Source organism: Trichechus manatus, unplaced genomic scaffold, assembly GCF_000243295.1.
Source record: "Trichechus manatus latirostris isolate Lorelei unplaced genomic scaffold, TriManLat1.0 scaffold00016, whole genome shotgun sequence".
In the NCBI taxonomy this organism is placed as follows: Eukaryota; Metazoa; Chordata; class Mammalia; order Sirenia; family Trichechidae; genus Trichechus; species Trichechus manatus.
In genome coordinates, this window is record NW_004443952.1 from 26,124,226 (window position 1) to 26,145,169 (window position 20,944).

The following is a 20,944-nucleotide window of genomic DNA, read 5'->3' on the forward strand; positions in this document are numbered from 1 at the left end:
AACTGCCAAACTGTTTTAAAAATGGTTGTACCATTTTACATTCCCACCAGCAGTGTATTCATTCCCACATGCCTCTAGAGAAGACATGCATGATATTATTGTGAACCACCTCTACTCTACCCCATGGTCTTTAAACCTGTGCCCCTCCACATAAACCAGAGACTCCATCAGCCTGAGACCAGAAGAACTAGATGGCGCCTGGCTACCACCAATGACGGCCCTGCAGGGAACACAACAGAGAGTCCCTAATGGAGCAGGAGAAAAGTGGGGTGCAGAACTCAAATTCTAGTAAAAAGACCACACTTAATGGGTCTGACTGCGACTAGAGGAACCCCAGAAGGCATGGCCCCGGATTCTCTGTTAACCCAGAACTAAAACCATTCCCGAAGCAAACTCTTCAGACAAAGATTAGACTGGATTATAAGACATAAAATGATACTTATGAAGAGTATGCTTCTTAGTTCAAGCAGATACACAAGACTAAATGGGCAGCTCCTGTCCAGAGGGGGGATGAGAAGGCAGAAAGGGATAGGAGTTGGTTGAATGGAAACGGGAAATCAGTGGTGGAAAAGAGGAGTGTGGTGTCACATTACGGAGATAACAACTAGGGTCACATAACAATGTATGTATAAATTTTTGTATGAGAAACTAACTTGAACTGTAAACTTCCACTTAAAGCACGCACACCAAAAAACCAAACAAACAAAACCTGTGCCCTTGGTTACAAAGTGCAGTTAGCTCAAGGCAACTCATCCCCACTGCTAGAGATTATGCAAGTTGCCTGCCCTGTTGATGGGGAGACAAGATAACTGGAAGTGTCATCTTCGTATATGAGTAGGTAGAAGGTCATAGGCTCAGGCACTAAGCCCTGAATCTTCATTGATGGAGCCCTGGTGGCGCAGTGGTTAACAGCTTGGCTGCTAGCCAAAATGTCAGTAGTTTGAATCCACCAGCCGCTCCTTGGAAACCCTATAGGGGCAGTTCTACTCTATCCTACAGGGTCACTATGAGTCAGCAATGGGCTTGGGCTTCACTGATGGGGAAGTTTTTGAAGATGAGCAGAAATGCAGGAGGAACAGGTTTGACTGGGACCATTTCTCAGAAACTGTGAATTAAAAAAAATTTTATTATGAAAAATTTCAAACACATATAAAAGTATATAAATAGCACAGTGGACCCCCATGTCCACATTACCCAGCTTCAACAATTATAAACTAATGGACAATCTTATTTTATCTAAATCTCTCTTCCCTCTGCCCTCTACCATTTTTAAGCAAATTTCCAGTTTAAATACAGTTCTAAAACACAATAATCTTATTTAACGACAACCACAATATTTTTATCACTTTAAAAAATTAATGATAAATCCATAATATTATTCAATATCAAAATTTGAGAGTTAAGTGAGGGAAGAAAGAACAAAATAGAGCAGGACTGAGATGGAACAGAATAAAATCTTTTATTCCTAGCCCAAGCCCAATTCACACTGAGTAGTTTAACTCTTTGTGATGAGGATCTCTCTGGGCCATACAACCCTTCCTTCTCAATCTTACTCCCACTTCCCCATCCTTTTCTTCAATGAGTCATGTGAAAGCAGGGCTAGCCTCATGGTTTGGATCAAGTATCAATGATGAGTTCTACTGACTTTGTTTTCCTTTTTGCATAGTCTATGCGGCCGATATTTAACTTGAGACCATATTCCTCTACCTGCCACTTCTCTGGCCCTACTTCATAAGCTCCAGTGGAGAAAAAATGGTGAAGCTAAAATGATTAGAATAAATAATTTGATACCCTCCAAAGCTGTACGGGAAACCACAGGATGACCTTCAAAACCCCTGTTTACTCCCTGTTGCCTGGATAACTGAAAATTGCCCGTGGCTTTCAGTGATGTGCTCTGCTTCCACTGTCAGACTATGAGTCCCCCAGAACCAGATCTTTCTGCTCATACTGAGCTACCAGAAAGCAAGACCACCTCTATCAGACTAAACCCCAGAAGGCAGGGCTTCCCCTTACTCTGAGCCCTGCAGGGACAGAGTATCATACTCTGCCCTTTTCTCATTCCTAGAGCTTTCCCTGCCATCCTGAGGCTTTCTAAGCCCTTGGGAATGTTCTATCTTTCTTATTATTGTGGTGTGGTTTATTGGTAAACCACTTTAAAGCTTCACTTTGCTCCCTTTCTATATAGGAAAAAAGAAACAAGAAATCATTAATTTGGTTACTATAAATTTTAGAGGTTGTTTATTACCAGAGCCAAAGTTAGACTCAAGAAGAGCAGACAGTCTCCCATTTAGAAAACAGTGGTTCTAGTAAAGGCTGAAATAGACTCGATTTAGATCACTAAGAGCTAAGGCCACTGGCTGTCCCAATGAAGCTCCCAGGCCTCACAGGCAGCTATACAAGCAAAGTACTCCTTGGTCCTTTGGCCTTTCACACTTATGCTTAACACTGTGTCTTCCCCCACAACTATATTCTGGATTTCTGGCATCGTTCAAATTTCAAACACTCTGCTTGTTTGCTTCGCAAATACACTCCTACTTAACAGACCAGGGTTCAGAAAGCCTTGCCACTGTTGAGTTTTGGTCACTGGGGAGAGGAAAGGGCTCAAACTCCCAGCTCAGCTGTGGGTTCACCAACAAGCAGCTTTGCTAAACATACTTCCTGTGTCTGGCAGATTTTACCCCTAGGAAACATTTCCAAAAATGGAAGAAAAAAAAAAAAAAATGAAGTGTTTAAATTAGGAAGGATTTCTGCTTCAGCTTACTTCAAGAACTAAGAGTTTATTACATCTGACTACATTGACAATGTCCTGGCAAAAATACCACACACAAACACACACAACTGCTGAGCTGGTAAGAACCTAGCTAATAAGAACCTAGCTAATTCAAGAACGCTTCTTCACTCAACAGGTATTTCCTGAGCACTACTTTGTGCAAGGCACTGTCAGGGTTATAGAGATGAATATGACATTATTTCTACCCTAGAGGTTCACAATCTTGCAGCTAAGATATTCATTCATTTATTCACTCACTCAACAAATAATAATGGAGCTTCCATTATGTGTCAAGCATAGCTCTATGGATGGGGATACAGTGGTGAAAAAAGACAATGTTCTTACCCTTAGAGAGTTTACAATCCTATGGACAGAGGTGGACAATGAACAAGTTAAGAAACGACCACATACAATTTAACTAGTGATAAGTGCCGAAAAGAAAAGACAACAAGTTAATAGAATAAAGAGGGCTTTGGTGGATGGCTACTTTAGATAGGCAGAGAAGGCTCCTCTGAAAAGGTAGCACTGAATGATGAAAAGGAGCAAACCATGCACAGACGTAGGGCAAACACTGTCAGCAAGTGAAAAGTCCTAAGGCAGGAACGAGTTTGCTTTCTCACTTGATTTGTAGTTTGCCTGGGTATAGATTTCTAGATCAAAATAATTTTCACTAGGAACCTTAGAAGTATCATCCCACTGGTTACTAGGGTCCAGAGGTGCTGATGAAAAATCTGATGCCGATCTCTTATTTTTTTGTCGATATCTTATTCTTATCCCTATGGAAACTTTGAAGGTCTTCTGGATACCTTAGAGCTCTAAAATTTCATGATGCTTAGTGAGTGTTATAAATCTGGAACTCATATCCTTCTTCAATTCTAGGAAATATTTTTCTATTATTTCTTTGATAATGTTGTCCCCTTCATTTTTTTCTTTCTCATACTTCTGGTAGATGGATTTGGGGCCTCCTGATTTGGTCCACCATTAAGAAAAAAGTATTTCTCTTATACTTTCTATCTCCTTGTCTTTTTGAGAACTGACATTTTATTTCAGCCCTTTTATTGGCTTTTTAATTTCAGCAATCTCATTTTTATTTTCCAATAATTTTTGTTGTTGTTGCTCTTAGATGGCTTTTTTACTTTGCTTTTCTTTTTTTTTTAGCAGTCTATTCTTATTTTATGTATGCAATTGCTTCTTCTCTCTGAGAATAGTAATAGAAACTTTCTTTTCTCTTCCCTGAATTATAATGTTTCTTCCAGGGTCAGTTATTCTACTTGTTCATCCTCATCCTCCTCTTTTGTACTACCGGTTTCCTTCTAGTCCACTTAAAAAATGTGAATAAAAGAACAGTTTGATCATTATAGGTGACAGGAATGGATTTCATTTTCTTTGGTTTATTTTGTTTCCCAAACAGGCCACTCCCCTGAATGAGAAGACTATAAGTTCTGTGTAGGTAGAGAGTATGTGCTGTTTGCTAAGCTTCACCCTAGGGTTCACAAGGAGCTTGCAAGAAAACTTAAGCCCCCCAAATGTAAAATTCAGTGGGCTTTACTGTGAAGTGCTGACACCCACGTTAGAAGCCCTAGTCCTCCCCCAGGTAGGTTGTTAAATTTCTTTAGAAAGGAGTTCTCGTTTGGGATTAGACAGCAAATACATGTTTTCATTTCTGTTGGGCATATACCTAGGAGTGGGATTGCTGGGTCATACGGTAACTCTATATTTAATTGTTGGAGGAAGTGCTAGACTGTTTTCCAAAGTGGCTGGACCATTTTATGTTCCCACCAGCAATGTATAAGGGTCCTGATTTCTACACATTCTCACCAATACTTGTTCTTACCTGACTTTTTGATTCTAGCTATCCTAGTGGATGTGAAGTGGTCTCCAGTGGTTTTGATTCGGATTTCCCTGATGACTGATGATGCTGAGCATCTTTTCATGTGCTTAGTCATTTGTATATCTTCTTTGGAGAAATGTCTATTCAGATTCATTGCCCATTTTTAATTGGATTTTTAAAAATTATTAAGTTGTAACAGTACTTTATATATTCTAGATACAAGTTCCTTATCGGATATTTGATTTGCAAACGTTTTCTCCCATTGTGTGGGCTGTCTTTTCACTTAGAACCCTCTATTTTTCCAATTGAAATCTTATAGAAGAGATAGTGTTCTTTCCAAGAAGGAACTATAGAATAGGAAGGCCAGAACAAAACTCACTTGATCGCCTCTATTCTCCTTACAAAAGATCTTAAGACTCCTCTGAGGAAATACAATTTGAAAATCATTAGTTTATGTAAGGTGTCCTAATTAGTCTAAGTAAGGTTTTATTAATGTGGTCATGAGTAAAACTGGCTATGAGTAAATAAAAATATGTTTTAATTTTCAGAGCTGGATCCTCGATCCAGTCTGGTACCACTAATCAAAGCATAAAAATCTTAAACAAATTGTGACTATCCTCCATAACAGACATGTAAATTAGAGACTCGCTTGTAAACTGGCTTCCTTGTTTTCTGCTTCAGACATTAGTCTGTGGGGTCCTGAAACTGCTTGAGACTTTCAAACAACTAAATTCTGAGTTGGAAATACCAGTTACTCCTGGGGAAGGAAGGGAAGTATGTCTATTTATAAATAAACTGAGAAAAAAAATCTTTAACTTACCCAGATTACAAGGACATTCATGAGATGGTCTATGTGTGTCCGTTTAAAGGTGGACTTCCCACTGTTCTGCATTAATTTGGTGTCTGGTCCTAAGTTAAACAGGGAGACATCAGCTCTTAGAATCACTGAAAACACTTACAGGCTTGAAATTGGATTGAAATATACCTTCATGATCACCTAGTCTAACCTCTTATCCAATACCAGGGGTTAAAACCCTAGAAAAAGGTTCACAGTTGATGCCAATAACCCAAAGAATGGAAAACTTTTTTCTAAGGAGAGTTCCAACTGCTTCTTTACAGTGCACCAATGCTGACTCCTTTCTGCAGCACATTAGTCTAATCTTTCACAGATGAGTTAAGTCAGAACAGGAGCCACAAGCTTCTCTGCCATCTACCATCTGGTTTATTTAAAGAAGGGATTTTCTGATAAAGAGATCCCTATCTTCTTTCAAGGAACCCAACCGCTGGACCAGGCTATATTTAAAGTTTCTAACTGGGAAAAGGAGAAAGGAAAAGGCGATGGCAGTGATTTCTTCTGAGGTGGAGGCTGGGGAGCAGAGACTTCTCTGGGATTGAGAGACAAGAGACTTTCATGTTTCTTCATGACAGGGAAGTCATTAAGTAGAGGCAAAGAGCTTTTATTGGTCACAATGGACTAGACATTACTGACCAGAGATATGGCTGTAGAGAAAACATAAAAGGCTTAGAAGAAACTATAAGTAGCATTTCTCTGGCCTTTTACCATCTGAATGTTATTCTTACATGTGCTGTAATGAAGGAATTTCATCAATGTTTACACATGGAGGAGCTGTAACTTCTCTGATATGTGGGCAGACACTGAGAATGCATGACATAAGCTATGCCATTCTTTCCTCTTAAGCATTCCGTGAAGGGTGTGAAGTCATTAGAAGTTTGGCTCAGAGTCTGGAAACTACAAGAGACCATATCTTCTAAGGATTCTCAGACTGACCCTACCCCAGGTTTCAAAAGGAAGTGGAGATCATGGTAGAACTTGGGCATCATGTTAGCAGAAACAGCAACTCAGTTCTGTACTGAATACCTCAGGATGGTTTTAGGTGTTATCAGTTCTCCTCTGCTCTGAGCTTCCCAACATCCCAAAAGGTTTCTCACCACCATATAGCCCACCAAGAATCGGAGGAAACCTTAACTAAATTTGTGCTGATTGGCAATCTCACTACTATTGCTTTAGGGGAAAAAGCTTTTGGCTGAAAAATGAGCTTTTTCTGTGTGACAACATATGGGGATGGTTGTTGCTGAAATGCAATGAAGGAAATAAGTCTATTCAAATCATTTGAGTTTGGGCACTAGGCAGTCTGGAAGGTGCCACTATAAGCCAAGAACCAATGAAAAAAGTTCCACCAAGGTTTTTATGGACACTTAAGCTTCTCCCTAGGGCTTGGGTCATATTATTTTCCATATATGTGAGGAATATGGGACCCCGACCTCTATGGAGTGGGAGGGAGCTCTGGGAACCTGAGTTAACTAGTATTCACTGTGGTAAAACTTCCTCAATGCTAACTCCAGTGTCCTCATCTTCCCACTATGGTTGGTTGGTGTCAGCAGTATTGATTGTCACTGATAGCACAGGATAACTAGATACTTCCTCTATTTTCCTGAACCACAACTTAATCCAAGAAAATCTTTCACTAAATATAACTGATTGTGGCCTAAATGATTTCTCAAGAGGGGCCACTGCTAATGACCCATATGTGCCTTTTCCTTGGCATGAACTTTTGACATTATATTTTATATTCTTCTCCATAATGAACACTGTGTCTATTCTTTCCTCATGGGAATAATCTACAAGCAGGTACTCTCATGTATACTCTCCCATGTTACATGTTCCCCTTTCACATGCTCATTCCATGTGTACTTACTCTATTTGTATACCTTCCCCTGTGTCCACACATGGTTGGAAAGATTCATGAGTGTCCTATGGTCTTGAAACACAAAGACAGAACTGATATGCTGGCAGCTTGTTTCTTTGTTTGGGAAAAAGTCATTCTTTTTTCTAAAAGAAATAAGCTTTAAAATCTCCTACATCCGTCCATCCGTCTATCTATCTAATCTCAAAGCCATGGTATTCTGATATATATCTAAGTACCATATCCACATCCTGAAATCTTTAGTATGTACAACCTGGCCATGAATGGGATCCAGCAGGCTGGGGGTCTGGCTTTGGCTCCAGAGAAACATACCAGTATAAATCACCAAGCCATAGCACCAATCTGTATTCCTGATAGTACAGCCTCGGAGCAGCAGCTTGTCGTGGTCCAGGAGGTACTTATTCCCCTTATATGTCAGTATTCCTGTGAATTTGTCCAACTTGTTATTGGGAGGCTCACACTTTACTTTTCCTGCAGAAAAATTAAGGGGTAAGAGTCCTGGCTCTGTAATCTTAGGCCTTTCCTAACAGGGTAGAGGAGGCTTAACAGAAAAGAGGAAAGAAAATTCCTCTTTCAAAATACACACACATCTTTTTCCTATCCTCTCATCTGCTGCTCATTTCTCTCAGCTCCCTGCAGAAAGACAAGCAAAGGATTCTGGGCATCAAAAAAGAGAATTCTGCATGTGACATGGATCATCCAAGAGAGAAAAAACCTACATGACAAATGATCACAATAAGAACTGGAAGATCATATGCATTCTGAATCTGAAAAAACTAAAAAGACTACTTAACAAAGAAAGCCTAGTGTTTTTCATTTTTCAAATGGAAATAACTGGACTTTTTCCTAATTAGTAAAGTCAAATACATCCTTTGTAAAAATTTATTCAATATTAAACGTATAAAGAGACACCATTGTCTAGAGATAAGTGATATTAATCTTTTGGAGTACGTCCTTCTAAGTTTTTTTCTATACATACATACATAAACATACATACATACATATTTCCAAAAACAGGTTTATGTTATATATAATATGCATAGCCTTTTGTAATGTGTATTTTTCACTTATGGATATTTTTTCCACGTGCATAAATATCAACTTGTATCTTTGCTTTTAATAAGTTGTATAGAGTTCACTGTATAGATGTGCCATACTTTATTTAACCAGGCCTTTACTGATGAAAATTTGGGTGGGCAAACCTATTTCCTAACTCACCATCAAAGGCAGACAGTAGCTCCAGGTTATCTTCCATGTTGCTGGTAACTGAGATGGCCTGCTTCACTTTCAGGTTAGTTTCACTAGAGTAGAGGACACACAGTCACTAGACTGCGGGACATATATACAACAGCAGCACAGGGCCAGTAACTCCTACTCCTTTATGGGGTTTTAGAAAATAGGTATTTCCAGCAGAGCTTGGGCTATAAGTTTGAGTCTAAGAGTCACTCCCATTATTTCCCTCTCTCATGGATGACACTGAAGTAGGATGGCTATGCAAGGAAGCAGAGTGTTAGCCCACTCACTCCTTTCTCCCTGCCACCGGCTCGCTGCAACACACCACCACTACTTTCATTAACCCATGAGATATTTCTGAACAGATGCTCTAGAGAAGCTGAAGACACATCACAAAACAACCTGGAGGTGGCACCTGCTCTCTTCAAGAATAAGTAAAGAACCTACACACACCTCAGTATATCCATAAATATCCGTCAGACAAAGAAAGGACTCCAATGAATAATTTTCTGATACAGGAATGCAAAGAGACGGGAACAAAAATGGAAGCCACATTTCAAAAAACTTGTGGGCACCAAGACTAACAGTTGTAAGATGTAGACAGATATGAAACAGCACAGGACAAGCTTTCTGAAGATGGCCCCTATTCCTGCTAAGACCTTAGCCTTACACATTAATAAATTTCTACCTTAAATCCTTTATAGAACATGGTGTTTTATGAGTAAATAGTTACCTCCATATTTAATTTTTTCCCCTAGGAACTTCGGAACTCTATTTTGAAATTTTACAGCTCTGGTAACCTCCTTCCTACCACTCAGCATTGTTGAATACAATTGTATTGTTTGAATACAGTCAAAAGAATGTCTCCATTTTAGAGCTGTATAATATGGGGTTGATTTGCCCAGATTATGCACCCAGCGTAGGCTGTTTTGCTCTCAGGAGCTCAGTCTTAGAATTGAGGGTCCCAAGAGTTTGGCTTCCTGTCTTCTCTCATCTGGATTATTTCCAGCCTCACTGACTCTTACACTACAGCTTCCATCTGAGAACAGCATTCATTCCTTGCATCATGTTCTGCTTCAGTGATGAACTGACTAAATTGTCTTAATGGAATGACAGGAGAGAACACTTACCCATCCAGTTCTGCAGTTTCTATGTATGTCAGACTGTATGGCTCACTGCTAGAGAGTAATAGTACATCTGCCTGTGGTCAGAAAAGTCAGAAGAGACAAAGACAGCAGGAAGGCAGGATTTTAACATTACAGGATGACAGAAGCAATCATCTCAGGACCTAATGTTCATTCTAAGAATTTTGTGGACATTTGGTTTATTTTCTTTGTCTTGGACCTATCACTGCCACCACATTCTCCCTCCCAAAACTACTTACATTTTACCTGTAGCAATGGTGAGAGACGGACAAAGACAAGCTTCTCACCACAGGAGCTGTTGACCTCTGGATGCAAAGTGAGGCAGATGAAGGTCGCCCGAAGCAGTGGTAGCAGAACTACCACTCACACCAAAAAAGAAATGGCCTCAACCAAAAGAGACACTCACCGTGACAGGGTGATTATTTTCTAGTTTTATTATATCTCCCACTTGGACGTTCATCCATTTGTCCTTCTCCACCCTATAAGAAAATGGCCCTTGAATGTCTGTTCTGAGAGCTTCCCCAATGCTCTGTTTTGATAATCAAGAAAGCAAAACAAACAAACCAAAAAACAGATGAAGACAAAGCTCAGAGGAGAACCAAACTGGTTTGTAATGCATCCTTGTTACAATCAAGAGTGGGGCCCAAGTCTCTTGACTTCAGGCTGTTACACTTGAGGGAAATGGTCCCCTACTTTCAGGAAGTCCAAGTGAGCAGTCTGTATTTATGGGAAGATGGTTCTTGATAAGAATTTTCTAAAACCCTATAAAAAGTATATGTAGATATACACATACATAATTATTTTTAAATTAAAAGTAATATATACATGTGGTAAAAAATAGTTCAAATAGTACAGAACTGTGAAAAGGGAAAAATGAAAGTCCCCCCTCTAGTCAACCTTTAGTTTTGCTCCCCAAAGGTGACCACTGTCAGTAATTTTTTGTATTTCTTCCTAGAAAATATCAATCCATATACTCACATACAACATATATGTTTAAAAGGTATACAGTAGATACACAATTTCATGCACTTTACATTTTTCATTTAATAATGTATTTTTTAGAGTACATATAGAATATGTTGCTCATTCTTTTTGATAGTAAAATATATTTTATCATGTGGCTGTACCAGTTTTATTTATTTATGTTAAAATGGGAATACCTTTGACCCCTGAAGTCCCCCTTTCCCATAAAATGTACACATTGCCACAAGGATATTTTGGAAATAAGAGCCATCCCTTTGCAACATGCAAAGAGCTGGGAAAGACAGGGCATGGCTAGAGGCCATTAGCCACTTTGCTTTTGAATGCAGCCTGCTATCTGTAGAGCATGACATACATCACCTCTTTGATGTACACAAAGGTATGGGTATTTCCAGAGCTCCTTTTCTGAAAAGACAGTTGCTTTGAGACCGGTCAAATTTCTTTTATTAAAAAGAAAAAAAAGTCCTTTTCTATAAATTCACATTTTCCTTCAGAGAATTTTCTGGTCATAATGAAGGTAGCTACAAACCTTGGAGGAAGACAATCTGAGATCTGTTTTATTTTGTCTTGTTCATTTTTGCTAGTTCTCTGGTATTCTATCTGCCATGATTTTCACCAGTAAAACATGAAGAGAAAGACCATTACATTCTGGTTTCTCCTGAGATTTAAAAGCTTATATTTTGTTACATAAGAAGAGGACAAGCTATTATCAATTTGTTCCTGAACATTATAACAGCCATGTGTCCCTGATTTGGGAGAGGGGGAGACATTCCTTTCTGTTGTTCCACAGTACATTTTTAATTTCTAGGCATCGCATCCTAACTTTTGGTTTAGAAAATATAGTTCAAGAGCTGGAAAAGACAATGCTTTGACTCCATGGGACACTATTCACATTAGATTCTCTGTTGTATGTGAATGGTACCTCCTGGCATTATACAACACACTCTACTGGACTAGATAACCTACAAAATTTCCCACTGCAAATACTTAGAAACACTAGATAAAATAGAGCCAACATTCTTTAAAAAGCAAGACTTAGCTTGCCACAAAGCAAGGAGCCAGGAAAAAAGAGGGGACTGAAATCCAGAACACTAAGCATATTTTAAAGATGTTTTTGTCCTGGGTCAGCAAAGGCACTGTGAGTCTTAATAATCTAGTAACTTGGGTTTTAATGCCCACCAGAGGAACAAGTGATGACACCTTATGAGACAGGGAGTTGGAACTAAGAATCCCTCATAAAGCCAAGATCCTTGATGGGCAACATCATTAGTGAAAGGGAGGTCTAGAAGAAAAAGAAATCAACACACTGAAAGAAAGTACTTCTATCTTAGACTGGGGAGTTGGGGAGTAAGGAAGGGGAAACTTCTCCGAGAATTTGCAACCTCATGTAGTATCTGGTTCAAATTATATGTCTTCCAAATTAGGTCTCAGTCAGTGATACCCTTGAGGCACCTGGCAGAAGCAAATACAAAACCCCTCTAGAAGAACGCAGTCTCAACTTAGGCTACTCAGAATTCCCACAAAGAAAAACTCCCACAAAGAAAGCTCATCCTCTAAAGATGAGCTTGTAAACAAAATTATTGAGAAAATAAACACTAAAGAAATCACAACTTGCAAAACACAAACTTCTTCAACAGCAGCTCTGCTCAGACCCGTGTATTCTAGAAAAAGAAAGCTACAGACGGTTTCAACAGCCAGCCTCACTGCACGTATGAAACTAGACACTCACTGGCTTACTAAGTCTAAGCAGTCCCTACAAGGGCCCTGCTTGTTAACTCCCACCCTAAAACCACTCTATAACAAATCCTTCTCCAATAATCTTATAAAACCCAAGTGCTCAAGCTACTTGGGGAGTTCATTTGATAAATTCACTTGGTCAGTGACTCCCTAGCCTGGCAAGTTTCTAATACACTCAGTTTTGTCTTTTCCTTTCTATCTTCTTTTTCTTTTAATTACAACTGATTATTTTGGTGATATCTTATATGGGGCTTCCAAAACACTTGAGGAAACAATCCATCAGGAGTAAGAACCAGGAGACACAATAAGCAACAGGATTAGATGCCCAAGAACATGAGATAATAGAATTATATGATAAAAACTATAACTACTGGTGGTCTGTAAGGCCACCATGGAAAAGGCCAGACTTCAATCTTGAATTCCTTCAGGTTTACATTTCCTTGCCACCTGTTTCTGTTCACACTGGTCACTTTTCCTTTCATACAATCGCTGCTTGTTTAATTCTTCCCCATTCTTTAAGACCTAGCACAAATATTATCTCTTTCAGGAAGTGTTCCATGATTCCTTTAGCAAACTATCGCCACTCATTTTTATTAATTCCTATATTTATATTAATATTAATTCCTATTATTTATATATCTTATGGTATTTTTTTATATTTTGCCTTATAGTAAAGCTGTAATTATGCCTACCTCCCTCCATTTCTGCCAAAGGTAAGTTGTTCAAATTTTGTGGGATCCCACCAAATATAAACCTTGGCCCAACATTTTAAATAGCTATGACCAAACACCACAGCAATTGGGTCAACACCAATACTTACTTTAAACTGTTAACACAAAAGATGACCTGACCAAAGGCTAAAGTAGAATGCCCAATAGGCCACATCAGAATCTATTAATATACTACTAAAGACAGGTGTCTCCATGTGACCCCTACACTAACAACAATCCCTAACATATTAACAACATTTTATAATTTATTAATTGCCTTAACATATATTATTTCATTTTTATTTTCACAAGCATCCTCTAGGGTAGGAAATATTATCTTCACTTTATAAATAAGAAAATTGAAGCCCAGAGAGGTATGAGGTCACATGGGAAGTTTAGGGAATGCCAGATCTAGAAACAAGTTCTTATGATGTCCAATATGAGGTTCTTTATACTGCCCTGAAGTACTGTTCAGGGAATCCTGGTGGTGCAGTGGTTAAACACTTGGCTCCTAACCAAAAGGTTAGCGGTTCAAATACGCTAGCTGCTCCACAGAAGAAAGATGTGGCATTCTGCTTCTGTAAAGATTTATAGTCTTAGAACCCCTATGGGCAGTTCTACTCCATTCTATAGGGTTGTTATGAGTTAGAATCGACTCAATGGCAATGGGTTTGACTGGGTTTCAGAAGTACCATTCCAAAGCACCCAGAACTCCAGGCTTTAGCAAGGCCAGCCCTCTCCCAGAGATGGTTCTATCTAAATTGGCTTCCCTAGGAAGACTTACTTGCCATTCACCAACAGTAGAACAGGACGGTTGTTTACTTGATTGTCATTTTGGTGTCTTTTCTAAAATTACAAAAGAAAGTGTTCAGGAAATTGACATGTAGCAATCTGTATCTGAAGGATAATATTTGAAATATTACCCAATGAACTTTCTCTTTTTTGTAATTCTTCTTTGTTCTCCCTGAAGCCCTTCTACCATTAAAAGTTGATTGCCTCTGGGGAGATAGAAAGGGAAGTCAGAAAAAGAACCCAGAGAAAAGAAAGAGACAAAATCCTGGCTTGAACATCCAAATCTAAAGCCGGGGGAAAGAGAACAAACAATTTAGGCCAAAAGCCATAGAGGAGAGAAAACATGTCGATGGACAGGACCACAAAGTTCTGTATAACTTGGTAGATGCAGGGAAGCTAAGTATTCTCAAGCACACTCTCCTACTCTACCCTAACTGTGGTCAACACACAAAACCTTCTGCAGTGGATGCAGTAAGGAAAGAAGTCAATATACAAAGACCAGATAGAAGGGAGACAAATACAGCGTATGTCCTGATGCCAGGACTCACATTAATCCCCTTCTTACAGTTGAGAGTACTCCCTGGGAAAAGGACAGGACTGAGCAATGGGGCGGGAACAATCCTGAATATTTCAGAATATTTATCCCAAAGAGACTGAGTTCTAAGCTAGAAGTAACTGGGTTACCCAGAATTGGCAAGTTAAGTTTCTAGCCCTCATTGGAAAGGGGTTGGGGGCTGTTTATGAGTTAAACTGAGTTCAGTTACAGAGAAAGTTACTAATTTTTACACATCTGAATTGTGTCTTAAATTTAAACTACCACATGTGCTAATTCTCGTTTTAAAGAGTTACAGAGTTAAAGAGGTGGTGAAACATCTTGCTTTTAAACTTTGGTCTAAAAATTTATCCTGGCAAAGTCAGAAAAACTCTCTTAGGGAAGCTAAGCAGATCAACAGGACTGGCTTCCCAAATCCCACTCGTGGGTGTGGTACTGGGTCCTCAGCCTCACCCTTTTATGTCAGGCCTGTTCTAAGGAGCAAAGAGGAAGCCATGTAGCACTCACTGTGAGCCAGTTTCTCCTTCTAAGGCCAGGAAAGGAGCTGGCCTCTGTGTATGCCATGAGGCTTTCTAAAACCACAGGGTTCCTAGATGTACACACCTAATAGAATTGAATGTTGGAAAGGGAAATAGGGAGAGTTGGGGAGGAGAAGGGGAATATGGAGAGAGAAGAAAGAGGAAGAATAGGAGAAGGAGGGAGAAAGAGAAAATGGAGATAAAAATGGGAAAACATGGGGAGAAGGATGAGAACAAAGCTGGAGAAGGCTAAGAGGGGAGTAAAGGAACAGATAGGTTATTAAAGAGGAGACGGAAGGAAGCCTGGAAGAGGGGCTAAAAGTGGTTGTGGTAGGAAGACAGAGAAAGGCTTTGTATTGTCCTTTCTAGCCATGCATAGACTGCCATTCTTGAGCCTAAGGGAATTACATATTCCTCTGGGATGGATAAGGAAACAAGAAAGGGAAAAATCTTTTTCCATTCAGCACTTCTTCTTAGCACTAGGTAGTTCTGGGAAGTCTTTCTTGCCCCACAGCCTGACTAGGTACAGTGAGGAATTAGAGGTCCAGGAAGCCACTTTACCAGGTCATCGATGGCATCTTTCACTCCTGTGATGGACAGCACCACGATCAGGGGTAGCACAGTTGAGTACCATGCCAAGGAAGAGATCTGGGGAATCAACTGTGAGACGGAAAGGAAAAGATCTTAGGTCAGAAAGCTTAAAGGATAAGATATTCCCCCTGCTCCCCCCCCCACCACTATTTTCACCTCCAAAGCCTCATAATAAACTCAATTATCCTAGTTACTTTCCACTGTTGTAGCTTTCATACGACCCCTAAAATATAAACATTTTCCCAAGGGAGGAAGAAAGAGAGGAGACTGTAAACTGCCCCCTATCTGTCCTGAACTCCACTAGTTTTGCTTGATGGCAAAGGGACAGATCTTTCCTGACACTGAAAGGTGCTGGAGGTAGAAGGGTAACAGCAGACATGGGAAAACCACATATACTCCTAATCCCCTTCAGCACAAGGGAAAGTGAGACCATCTGTCCCTCTCTCCCAACTTGGGCCTACCCTGCTCTCCTTCCTTGCCTTGTGCTGGCACTCCTTTGTTCTAAATCATTCTCCTTCCTCAGCACTTCTGCATGTTAACTTTCTGTCAGGGAGGCTAGGACAAGATGGAGGAGTCAGTAGGTGCTGACAATATCAGACAGGATTACAGTAGTGGTTAGGGTGAAGAGTCTGTGGCCTCTTATGGTCAAGCTGAATTGTGGCCAGGCAGCCATGATGAGGAAGCTCCCCTTCCTTGGAGTTCCGTGGCCTTATCTCCTTCCTCTTGTAGAGGCTTGTTTCACACTGGCCAATACTGACCACAGCTACCCTAGGGGACTGGCCTGAGACTCCAACCATCCATTTGCCTATTGTCTAAAGAGGAAAGACATCTCTCAGCTTAGGGAGGAGGAAGGATTGATTATACAACCTGATCCCAGAAGGTTGATAAAATGTTCTGTGAGAAAGATCCCAAAAGGCAATACCTGTAGACACAGCAAAATGAGGAAATATGCATTTGCAAGTCTCTGGAACTGTTCAAATAAGTTCAGGGGCAGGAAGTTAAGGAAACTATATTTTGAGGTCTTGATGGTATTGTTCTGGGAGAAAAAGAAAACAAGCACAATAAGAGGAACAAAAGACAGCTCAAAATTGGTTTGATTCATACCTGCCCCTACTCCCCACCCCCATCCTCTAGTCTTAACAAACAGGACCAAGACCACTCAGCGAAAAGGGAAAAAGCCACCTAAGTTCCCCTCCAACACCATGGGGAGAGAGGAAAGAAGTGTCTGATTTTCCCTTTTTCCCTGAGGCCTAGAGGAGCCTAGAGGATGCAAAGATAGCAAGACTGCTCAATATGGGAGTTTCCTTGGAGGCAGAAGGTATCTCTGTCCTGGATAGAGTTCTTTGTTTATTGATGCTATTGATAATAATGATAATAAAATAATCAATAATAAAAATTTATACTTATTGAGTACTTACTATGTGCAAAGCTCTGTTCTAAGCATTTTATATGTCACAACTCACTTAATTCTTATAACAACCCTAGCAGTGAGTACTATATTATCACTTTGGAGGATGAGGAAATTCAGGCACTGAGGTTAAGTTATTTGTCCAAGACCACTCAGTTAGTTGCAGAGTTCGGACTGTACAGTGCCCTAAACCCCAGTTCAGTTGTACAGCCATCCAAATGCTTTCCTTTCTTAGAAGTAAACATCCTTTAGTTTCATCTTCCCCTCTGGCCACTAAGGTCCTTCTTAGCCCTAAATAGTAGATATTTTGCTCAACTCTGTCGCTGTTGTTGTGTGCCCATCAAGTTGATTGCAATTCTTAGAATTAAACATCCTTCAGTTTCATCTTCCCTTCTGGCCCTTAAGGTCCTTCTCAGCCCTAAATAGTAGATATTTTGCTCAACTCTGTTGCTGTTGTGTGCCCATCAAGTTGATTGCAACTCATAGCTACACTATAGGACAGGGTAGAACTGACCCGTGGGGTTTCCTAGTCTGTAATCTTTACAGGAGCAGATAGCCAGGTCTTTTCTCCTGTGGAGATGCTGGCAGGTTTGAACCACCAACCGTATGATTAGCAGCCAAGCACTTAACCATTGCACCACCAGGGCTCCTTAGTTCAACTCTAGATCTTTCTAATTCAGCTTTTCTTAACCTGGCAAACTCAGTTTGGTGAGCCTTCATGCTGCTCTCAATGTGTAAGGATATCAGATCCTAAAAGCAAAGAATTGTCATTCAACCTTAGTTCACCTAAGGTTCCTACACTGGTCACTGTCAGCACTGGAGAATCACTTGGCCCCTAACTGTCCTGAGAGGGTCTGAATAGTTTTGGGCCACATCTAAGCTGTTATTTTGCTGAGTGAAAATGGGAACTTGTCTACCTCTTTAATCTTGATCTCAAGGTGTTGACTGGACCATCTTACTTTCTACATTTAGGTCTTCAATTACTTATTCTAAGATTTAGTTGTCCTATCAGAGCTTGAGTATAAGAGCTCTAGAAAAGCAGAATAATGAGACCAAATAATTACCTAAGGACAGATCTTTTCTCCTACCACATCCATTCCAAAAGAATAAGCCCACCTACAGACCCTGGAGTAGGATACTACTTAAGCATGAAGAATCTTGCTGGACTCTGCCCTGTGACAGCATCAAAGTCCTTCTCCTGAAGAACCAAAACCATTCAGTCTTAAGGCTAAAATTTGAATCTTGGGTCCCTGTCCAGGAAGTTAGATAGGTTACCCAGCAAAACCTTGCCCAAGGTCTCTTTTAGGGAAGAGACACTGGTCAAACAGCTATTCCACTACTCACTGTCAACTCATAGTGACCCCATAGGGTTTCCAAGGCTGTAAATCTCTATGGAAGCAGACTGCCATGTCTTTCTCCTGAGGAGCCACTGGTGGTTTTGAACCGCTGACCTTTTGGTTAGCAGTTGATTGCTTTAACCACTGCACAACCAGTGGTTATAGCTATAGCTATAGCATTTATATATATAGTTCAGAGATCCTAGCTAAACCTAAGATATCCCTGGTATTTCTCCATGACTATCCAATTAATAACCAATCATATGTTTCTAAAGGCTTGCTCTGTTCACAGCCCTTCGCTAGGTTATACTAAGAGAGGCTAAACAGGAATTAGACAAGATCTATATGAGGAGCACGTAGATATTTCCTGAATGAAATTCTAACTAAATATGATCTCTCTAGCCCTGAGGGTATGTTAGCCTAACATAGAAGTAATCTTCCTTAATTATAAGATACTCGAAATTTCTCGGAGTCTAAGCCCAGATGGGCTCTGATACTTAGACCCAAAGATCTTTTCAGAGGTGACCTTACTGAAGCAGTTGGCCCTCACTGTTGATTTTCCATTTGATTTTTTGGCTAATTAATGTATTTTGGGTTTCTTATCACTTGTGTAGCATTTGTTCAGGAAATAAAGACCAAAGTCATGTTGATTCTAGCCCAAGATATACATACCAGTACTCTTCTACCAGCTTGTCAACTAGAGTGTTTTGTTCTACTCTTAAACGTCAAACCAGAAGCAATATCTCAAGCACGTACAACATCTGCTGAACTATGAACTTCCTTGGTGTTCAGTTCTTTAGCAGTAGTGATGAAATTAAAGCATGACAATGGTGGAGGATTTTGGTTTGGGCTATTTATTTATTTGGGCAGTGATACCTGACTGAAGGCTAAATGGGGGAACAGAGAAGAAGAGAAGGCCAAGGATATATTAGGAATCTAGTTAGAAGCTGGGAAGAGGAAAAGGAATCAGAGTTGAAGAAATCAGAGAAATAAGAGGAAAATAGAAATGGGCAGGGCCAGGGAAATGAAATATTTGTTAAATACGTAAGATTGAGGCAAATCTTTTTATTTATTCGTTAACTATTCAGCATATATTTTTGAATGCCAGATATGTACCAAACACTGTGATAAGAACTGCAGAGATTAATAAGACATGTACCCTTTTTTCAAGGGGATAATAGTGTCTTTGAGAAAGAGAACTAATTTTTAGCTAGTTTCTACAACCACCACGTAAGATGAACAATATTATACCCATTTTACTGATGAGGGAACTAAAGATCAGCAAAGTTAAATAACTGGCCTAAGGTTGCAAGGTTAGTTACGGTCAGAGCTATAATTCAAACTCAGGTCTGTCTGATGCCAAACCTAGTTTTATTGCACCACAACATGCAGGTCTAGAAGACAGAGAAGGGGGAAAGCCTGCTCCCATGGCCACACTCTGAACACTGTTACTATACATAATCTTTCTGTCTCATAAATTTTAAACTCTAATATATCACAGAAACTCTCTCTCTCTGTATATATATATACACATGTGTATATATTTAAACACACACACACACACACACACACACACACACAGTGAAAACTGTGACAGCCAGAACTCGAAAGGACTGCCTTGTTTTTCCTGGTCTCACAAGTTTTCCACCTGTGACAGGGTACAGTCTTACCGCTTTTCTATCTCTGCTTTTAGTGGAAAATATTTGAGTTTTCCTTCTCCGACAGGTTTCCACCTTACACAGTTTCCAGCTTTCGCAGGTTTTACAGTATATCCTAATAGCTATACATAGAGATACACAGCTGTATATGCATAAAATAACATATGTATAGAAGCGCTGTTTATCATTATAAAAGAATGGAAACAACCCAATGTTCATTTATAAGGGACTGACTAAATTGTGCTACATCTGCACAGGAAACACTATGCAGCTGAAAAAAGAAGAAAAAAGCTATGTACTGATTATGAAAACATCTCCAGGATATATTGTTAAAGTGCAACAAAATGAGAAAATAAGAATATATATTTGTATTTGCTTTATTTGCACAAAGAAACACTGATCAATACGCAACGAACTAATAAAAGTGGCACAGTGCTTAAGCACTTGGCTGCTAACCGAAAAGCTGGCAGTTCAAACCCACCCAGTGGCTACAGGAGAAAGATGTGACAGTCTGCTTCCATAAAGATGACAGTCTTGGAAACCCTATGGGGCAGTTCTATTCTGTCCTACAAGGTCACTATGAGTCATAATAGACTCAACAGCAACAGGTATAGGGAGCAGATGTGGGACAGCATGAAGTGTTACAGCATAATTTTTCAGTATATGCCTTTTTATGAGCTACTAATTCATAAATAGATAAACAGGCAAAAAATGAACAATCCAATAGAAAATGGACAAAGATCATTAATAGGTCATTTCCAGAAAAAGAAATCAAGAAGTTAACACAAAAGATTATCAATCTTACTCAAAATCAACGAAAAGTACATAAAATGTCATTTTTCATCAAAGAGGCCTGGCAAAGATTAAAAAGATTGATAATAACCAGTTTGGCAGGAATGTGGAGAAATGGAAAGTCTCTACTGTAGGTAGAAATATAAATGTGTATAATCTTTT

At 39.7% G+C, this 20,944-nt stretch overlaps 1 protein-coding gene across 1 annotated transcript in view; it reads right to left on the reverse strand.

The window, feature by feature from the left end:
* Nucleotides 1-20,944, reverse strand: part of LOC101358127 (phospholipid-transporting ATPase FetA-like) — a 56,374-nt gene that overhangs the window by 32,780 nt on the left and 2,650 nt on the right. The window contains exons 3-10 of the mRNA XM_023727336.1: nucleotides 16,510-16,623; nucleotides 15,558-15,656; nucleotides 13,918-13,979; nucleotides 10,112-10,184; nucleotides 9,691-9,761; nucleotides 8,546-8,628; nucleotides 7,640-7,798; nucleotides 5,422-5,510 (exon numbers count right to left, since the gene is read on the reverse strand). Of these exons, the coding sequence (XP_023583104.1) occupies nucleotides 5,422-5,510; nucleotides 7,640-7,798; nucleotides 8,546-8,628; nucleotides 9,691-9,761; nucleotides 10,112-10,184; nucleotides 13,918-13,979; nucleotides 15,558-15,656; nucleotides 16,510-16,623 (750 nt within the window). The remainder of the gene's footprint in view (nucleotides 1-5,421; nucleotides 5,511-7,639; nucleotides 7,799-8,545; nucleotides 8,629-9,690; nucleotides 9,762-10,111; nucleotides 10,185-13,917; nucleotides 13,980-15,557; nucleotides 15,657-16,509; nucleotides 16,624-20,944) is intronic.